The 8,466-nt window shown below is 36.2% G+C and overlaps 1 protein-coding gene across 1 annotated transcript; it reads right to left on the bottom strand.

Moving 5' to 3' along the window:
- Positions 1-315: 315 nt before the first annotated feature.
- LOC127215465 (hyaluronidase PH-20) lies at positions 316-5,920 on the bottom strand. Its single transcript, XM_051175912.1, has 3 exons — positions 4,951-5,920; positions 4,423-4,512; positions 316-951 (listed from the first exon to the last, which is right to left on the bottom strand). Exons 1-3 carry the CDS (start codon positions 5,905-5,907, stop codon positions 469-471), a joined length of 1,530 nt encoding a protein of 509 aa, XP_051031869.1. The 5' UTR covers positions 5,908-5,920; the 3' UTR covers positions 316-468.
- Between the last annotated feature and the right edge of the window lie 2,546 nt (positions 5,921-8,466).

Here is an 8,466-nt window from a genome sequence, read left to right as displayed (position 1 = left end):
AATGAAAAGAAAATTAGAGTACTTTATAAACATGAGTTCTGAAAATACACTAAAGTATATACAAAAACAGAATTACCATTTTTGGAGTTGAGCTTTATGAAACAGTTATATTTTTTCGACATGAGGTGGCTACATTCCATTTTAAACAGCAGAAGCTTTCATCTTAATATTTGTTTGATCATCTTTAAGCAATGACAGACTACTAAAAAGAGATGAATTCATAGTAATTTTATTTTCTTTAGTCTTCATTCTCTTTATACAAAACCTAATCTCCAAATGCAGCAGCCTTGCTTGCAATCAGACTTTGGTAGAATAGATACTTTGCCTTTGAAACTCAAAAATAGAATCTTGTTTATTAAAATAGAATTATGATTGCAAAATAGAATCCCATTTTACATTTTCAAGTCACTGAGGCCTGTTTAAAAAAAAAATTGAAGGCTGTGGGTAGAGAGAATTAAGGAGCACCAACTAGCATTTTCTCCAGAAAAACAAAAATATATCTTCTGGCATATGATCCAGTATTTGTGTGAGTGCTATCAGAAAGAGGAGGCTTTTGCCAGGTAGGAGGTAGGATGCTAGGTTGGGGTCTACTTCGGCCTTTATACAAACATCGTTACCCGTGCACACATTAACATTTCCTACGTATTCTATATCAGATCTCTCCTCACACGTCATGTTAGCAAAACAGCTGCATTGAAAATGTTCGTGAAAAAACCTCAGGTCTCCAACACTGGGGCGGCCATGGACTTCATACTTTCCATTTTTCATTAATTCGATATAAAAATGACTTGGGTTCAAGTGAAGATAAACATCTGAACTTTCATTTTTCTTTGAACATACGCCTTTCTCCTCACAAAGTGTTTGGCTGCACATTTTGGCTGCTAGGGTGACATTGATTATGTATGGATTCAGGGTTGTCTTCAAGTATTTATGTAGGATCGGGCAACCTGGCTGTAAAATAATAACACAATCAGCATAACAAGGCACAACTTCCTGCATGAAAAGATAGACTATAGAAAAAAATTCTTAGGAAGAAAGAAGCATCAGACTGAACTAGTAGTAAGAAATAATCTTTTTAACAAGCAAAGTTATTCTAACAGTTTTTGTAATCTATAAGTTTATCAGGTCAATGAAGACATGTTTAATTGAGGCTCAATTTATCCTAGCCTTCATTTTCCACAATAATTCATAAATTCAAGAGACTAGCACGTTGTAGATGTAGACAGGTTTTGAGGCTAGCTTGGTCAATAGGAGTACCACCTTCATTAAAGACCATATCTTTATGGTCTTTAGAAACCCAAGCTTTCTAAATCTTAGTTTAAAATCTGGGTCACATCAGGAAAATTAGTTATGCTTCTGTTTCATCACTCTTAAATTAGGGATGGTTTTGGAGCCTTGCATCATAGACTTATTTTGAAGATATATATATATCAATAAATCACAAAAAGATGGAATGAGAATTCTATTTGTCTGATGAGCTTAAACATCATTAAATATATTACAAAACTGATGGCTCAAATGATACATAGTCAACCATGTGTATAATGACAATCCTTAGACAAACTGTAGACTAGAGTGATTAGGAGCAGAAGTGATCCATCTTAACAGTACTGTGTTCTAAAACTTGGACATTGGCCTTGAAAACAAATTGAAGACAGTCGTGATCTCTCATGATCAACAACAGTTCGACTGAATGGGCTGACTGTGGTAGCACATTGGCAAAAATGGCAGGGAATCTTGGCAGCTCTGACATGAATCTACTCTTGAATTTTCCTTGTGTTGAAACTCTATCGTTGAGTCATTAATTGCCTGGCAAAAGTGTCTGCTTTCTGGTCCATACAGACTGTGACTATGTGAATTTACAATAAAAGACACTGTAGATATGAATGGATAATGTTGTTTGACAAGGGATGATTATCTTGAGTTGTCCAGGATAACTTAATATAATGAGACAATATCTTGTAAATGTATAAACTTTTCCAACTTTGCACATAGATGACATGGGCAGAGGCCATAAGATAAAAGTATAAGACATATTACAGTCATCCCAAGAGACTCCAGAGGATCATGAGTTCAAGATTATTCTCAGATACATAGCAAATTAATAACCAAAAAAAAAGCTACATTGGACTCTGAAAACATACATACAAGTAACATTATATGGACTGAGTTATATTTGGAAATAGATATGCATATACACATAAGTATGTAATAACAATTAATGAAAAAGGAGCCATTAATTTGACAGAGAGTAGGGTGTTTGGGAGGATTTTCAGGGAGGAAAGGGGAGGTAGAAATATAGTTATAAATAATAAAAACACAATGAATCACTACTACTAACTCTATAACAGAATGAAAGCGTAGGACTTAAAAAAAACCCAAAACTTATATAAGACGGAAATAACCCTCATCAAAAACCCATCAGATAAAGAAGATGGCAAGAGTTAGGCAAAATTCAGACTAGCGAAATGAGGATGATTTGATAATCATTTTATTTGTACACTACAAAAAGATTTAAACTGGAAATCTAAGAGATACTGTAGAATTATACATACAATGGCCAATTTCACATTACTAATCAATAGAACTAAATTCATAGTTGGACCTGAGTACATGCATGAGCATGTGAACTGTTCTACTCATGCAGATACACCAAATACACAACCTGAGGCATTAAGATGCACATGAAGTGTGTTGAGCATTAGTTATTTTGGGTTTTAACACAATTTATCTTATTGTACCTTTCTATCCCTTAATTTTAATACTAACTGTGTTTTACAACAGGCTCACAAATTTCCTGAATATTAAAAAAAAAAAAGTTTCATAACGTAGAACTGATAGAGCTGGCTTCTTCACACCACTGGGTAAATAAAGTGGAGTGATAGTAAATAGCTTACTTGAAACTTTTTATGGAAAGTTGTGGCAACTGAAAAAAGAAAATAACTGATTACCATGACAATGGGAAAGGAGCTAACTAGGGAAATGGCTTAGTCTATAAAATGTTTTCTCTGCAAGTGTAATTATCTGAATTTCATCCCCAAACCTACTTCAATAGGCAGCCACAGTGTCATTGCATTTAAGCCCCTCACTAGGGAAGTAGACACTAGAGAATCCTTAAATATTGCTGACCAGACAGTCTTGCAAAACTGCTGGATCCAGGTTCTGTGTAACTCCCTCCTAGAGATAAAGTAGGGAACAATTAAAGAAGATAAGATCTTGCCTCTGTTTACACACACACACACACACACACACACACACACACACACACACACACACACACTACACTTGCATTTAGGGGTGATAACACTAAAAAAATGATCATAAATTTGGGAGAAGAAGCAGAAATATGTAGAAAAGATCTATAGAGAACAACGTCAAGACAGTCCCTAAAATAGAAAATAGTGATACTGCAGTGTATTCCTGCATGAATCATACTGCAGATCTTTGGGAGGAATAGTAAACAATGAACAGCTAAGATTAAAGTGACACTAAAAACCAATATGACAGCTAAAAACATGTCCCCCTATCCTACTCTCTGTTGATTGGTTTCTCCTTTGAGGAAGGAAGGAGGTCTCAATTATTTTATTTTTTTCAAGGAGGTAGTATACAGAAATCACAAATGGACCCATCACTAAGTTAATATCCTTGAGAAAGGCATTTATAGCTTTGAAAGAACAGAAACAAGAGCTTGGGATATACCTTGGAAGATTATAATTTTAAGATAATTTTCTGTGACTCAAAAGATTTTACCAAGAGACACATACCCATCCCTGACTTGCATTTTCTGTTAATTACTTTCTATTGATCAAACTAAAAATAATAATAACACACAAAACAGGAAGGGTCAGAGGACCATGAAATACATCTGTTTTAAAAACTTTTAAAAGAAGTATTTTGCTATTTTGTCCAAGGCCTATATAGTAGCTTCATGTTAACAATGTTTTTTATTCCCTCTCTCTTTCTCTCTCTTGCTCTCCTCTCTCTCTCTCTCTCTCTCTCTCTCTCTCTCTCTCTCTCTCTCTCTCTCTCTCTCTCACATACACACACACACACACACACACACACACACACACACTCAAGTGTACTGTGGAAATGGGGACAAATACATTATATGGAGAAATAGATAAATCATAGATACCTGTTGTCTGACACTAAACATCATGTCAGAAAACTGAAATGGTAGTCCTACTTACAGTCCATGGAGCCTAAAGAACTTTGGTTAATTCACTGACTGATTCCTCACTGGAAGATAGGTACTACATTTTCTACTTCAAAATAAAAGATGCAACACAGCTTGATTCAGCAAATACTGAGCCCTACTGTTTGCCATGCATCCTACTAACTTCCTTAACACCAAGTCTTCAAAAAAAAAAAAAACATTAATGATAGAACTACTTTCTATTTCCTACCAAGTCAACTTACCGCACGTTGTGCTAAAGTAATTGAATCCCATATTATAATCCCTGCCGGACCCAGAGCAACAATTTCACCAATTGTATTGACAAGGTCCACCTGCCAAAGATGATACAAAGAGTTAGCAAGGAGGGATAAATGGAAGCATTTACACAGGTCAACACCAATAAACTAAACAAGCTGACCCAACAATAATACTTAAAATTTTTCTACATTCTCCAAATCTTTTACTATGGCATTTCTTTATTATTGAAAAAGACATGTTGCCATTACTTATTCTGGAAATATCCACAAAATAAAAGTAAAAGTTAAAATATTGTCTATATGTTAAGATTCTCTGTGGTAGCTAACAGGTCATATGATTACAATAAGAACTAAAATTGTAGCAACTTTATCTCTTTTGGAAAACATAGAACTTGCCCTGTGTATATACTTAAGTTATATATGAAGTTGAATTACATGTCCTTTAAAAATAACATTAATTTCCAGTAACCACTATGGACACTAGGTCAGAGATGCTATATACCATTTATTTACCTCCTGAAGGTATTCAGAAGTGTTATCAGTAAAAACAACACGAATATAGACAAAAATCGGGACAGGATTTTTTTCACTCGGAACTTTGGACACTCTGATGGATTCCACTACTCGGTATCGGACATAGAGTGCAGCTTGTCGATTCGATCTCAAGTCTTTCTTCAAATAGACAGACGGGTAAAGCCCCGTGCTTTCTTTCCACATCCAGTTAAGAGCATCATTTCTTTGCTTTTCCACAGCAGGGCATTTGCCATCATACTTTGGGTCTTGAAATTTATTGTTATAACAATCAGGAAACAGATAATAGCCCCATAAGTGTTTTGGTCGAACTGATTTCCCCAGTTTTAAAGTCTCTTCCATGAACTTTCTTCCTGCAGCCTCAAATTCCTCTTTGGCTTTCTTGGTGGCGTCTGCCATACTAATTCCTGCATTATTTGCCTGGACCAAGTCAATAGACTTATTCCTGTAGTTATCCTTGGGTCTCCAGTTTCTCAACCAGGTGGGCCTCCATTCTTCCCAGTCAATGACAGCTAAGCCTAGTTTGTCTACTGGAATGTAATGCTCAATGTCAGTCCTAGCTTTGGCCAGATGATCTTGCAAATTCCCTAACTGAGGAATTCCTCCATGATGATCTACTTGTTTTGCATCTATGTGAGGATAGAGGCCTAGTCGATCAACATAAAATAGCGTAACAGGCTGCCCTGTGGAAGTTTTTCGGGGACTTCCAATTAAAGGGAAGAAACTCAGATCTATTGAGTGACTAAAGTTTCCAATACAAGGTTCAGTTGGAACATTCCAGACCCAAATTAAAGTCTCATTTGGTATAAGTGGCCCTGCCCTATAATCCACAGTCAAAGAACATGGAATCAGAAGGAGGATTATTAACCCTTTCTGGAATGCCCCCCTACACTCAACAAAGCTCCCATAAAAGAGGTGCTTAAATGGTAACCCTCCCATTGCTGAGAGTAATTACTGGGTAAATACTTATTTCTTCTTAAACACTTAGGTTTGTCCACTATTTGATGCAAAAGATGAGAAAGATAGTGACATGAAGTCACCCTGACAGTTGACAGTATGGTGACTGCTTTACGTTGAAGATTATTCTTCTTGTGTCACATTTCAGGACTATTTTGCAGCAAGTTCAATCATCCAGAACTGAAAAAAAAGCAAATATGGAATTTACTGTAGCCATGAGAGCTCTACCAAGTCCTCAATGTTTTGTGCAGAGAACTTAATGAATTCAAAAGATAGAATACCTACTATTGTGGTTAAAGCAATAAGATTTTTTTTCTTTTATGTTTGATAACAAATTCTGTATCAGCATTTAGTTAACCTTCAAAAATCATTCCAGATCCCAAAGAAAACTGGATGTAATTATTTGTCTTAGTTAATTCCAAAGTATATAGGATGCTATATCTGTTCTAATTTAAGAAAAGCATCATGGGAGAGAGAGATGCCATGCATGAGACAGGGTTCAAGAAGAGGGATTTTTTTACTAAGGAAAAGGATCATAAAAAGGGGAAAGGGAAGGGGTAAGACCAGCCTCTGGGGACAGAAGCAGCAGGAGAGAGGAAAGAGGGGAGAGAGAGAAGGGGGGAACAGACAGAGAGAGGGAGAGAAAGAAAAAGAGAAGGATGGGAGGTGGTCAGGGCCCTTTTAGAAGTGAACATAGTGAATGTGCACAGGTGGTGCTCTTAGTGGTTGCAGCTGAGGACATATCCCATCAGAACCCCAAGTACATATGCCTGAATACTAACAGTATCTATGAACACTTTAGAAAAATACAAGTTGTTAGTTGTCTTATAAATAAAAAAAGAAAAGAAAAATACAAGTTGGATGTATATAAATCTATATGTATTGGTTGTGAAAAAACCACTTTGTCATGATTTGCCAAATTTTGCAAGCTTGTCAAAGAACTTGAAAATATTTTTCAATTTTGTAATTCGTGTGTGTGTGTGTGTGTGTGTGTGTGTGTGTGTGTGTGTGTGTAAATGTGAGGGTGGTATTGGGAACTGACCCTAAGACCTTGTATATGCTAAGCAAACACTGAAATGAGTTATATATATCCAGTAATTCATTTGTTTGTTTGTTGGCTTATTTATTAGGTCGTGGTACTGTTAAGTATCCTTCTTCCTGAATACCCCAAATACCTGGGATTATTTGTGTATAACTATCCTTGCTTGAAATTTTGTCTTTCTTCCTACTTAATTGGTAGTTTTCCTGTACTAAATGTATTTTTCATATAGGGACTGTGTGAAAAATACAGGGACAGTATGAAAGAAAGAAAAAATCACTTTCTTCTACAGGTAACAATTCAATTAAGTGTAAGAACACCTTAGAACACTGCTGAATCAAATTTTACAGTAATGTCCTCTCACTATTAAAGTTAACAAACTACTGTATATAGATTGTCTCTAGTCTTGTTAAATAAATAATAAGATAGGAATTCTGATCTTTAAATACTATTTCAAAAGCAAGACTATGTTGTCATTCTTACTGATGACAAACTGAAGTGTAACAGCAATGCAACGGTCTGAGGTAGGAACAAAGGGAACTCTGCAGTAATTAAATTGTACCTTAATCCTGCCCACAAGAGCCTGATAATTTGCTGTTGTTTTACCCTCAATAATTGTCATATGTCTAATGTTGATACGCAATAGGACAGAGAAGTAACTTCTTCTATAGGAGTGTTCAATCAGCCCCTGAAGCTGAGAACAATTCTGGATAAATCTAATTAGAAGGTCATTAGATATTATGAAGGCACAATGAAGATTAATTATACACATGGTGATCTGAGAAAGTGATGGTTAGCCCTACACCTGGCACTTTTTTCAAACTTCAAAGTTACAACTATCAGTTATCTACCTGCCACAAATTCAGTTTTATAGCTATAATGGATATGTGTGAAAAACAGCAACTGAAGTTGACTGAAGTAAAGTAAGGATAAGCTAGGAGAATAGGATAAAGTGTGAAAAACCAGAATGGCAGGGCAAAAGATAAAGAGTGTAATTACATGGACACTCTTTTAGTTATCCCGTGTCAGGGGAGAAATCTGTTATTCTCTGCTCTCACACCACATCTAACAGATTTCTGTGATCTCAAAAAAAGTGTGAAAGGTTCTCTTCCTCTATAAACAATGAATTCTACAAAAGACCCCAAATCCAGTCTAACTCTGACCCTGTCTTCACAGAGACAGTGCTCACGAGCTCACAGATCAGAATAGAATTCCTCTTCCCCGCATCAGGAGGCAGTCATTAAGTACAGGTGATTTTGATCAGCTGTATATGCACTAACTCTCCCGTGGCCCCCTTTGTATCTCATTGATTTCCTTAAACGCAGAATTCTGGGAAACAGGTTTAGTGGATTGTCGTCGTAGATGCTGCAAAGGAGAAGAGTGGAGAGACACAGTGTGAGAGAAGGAGGACAGAGCTGCATGCCTTGCCCAGGAGAAACCCCATCCAGGAATCTTCCCATGATCTTTGACCTGAGAACTCCCAAATTCTGTGCTTATGGATG

The sequence above is a fragment of the Phodopus roborovskii genome, unplaced genomic scaffold (assembly GCF_943737965.1).
Source record: "Phodopus roborovskii unplaced genomic scaffold, PHOROB, whole genome shotgun sequence".
In the NCBI taxonomy this organism is placed as follows: Eukaryota; Metazoa; Chordata; class Mammalia; order Rodentia; family Cricetidae; genus Phodopus; species Phodopus roborovskii.
Note: the sequence above shows the minus strand (reverse complement) of the source record. Positions and strands in the feature narration are given on the sequence as shown.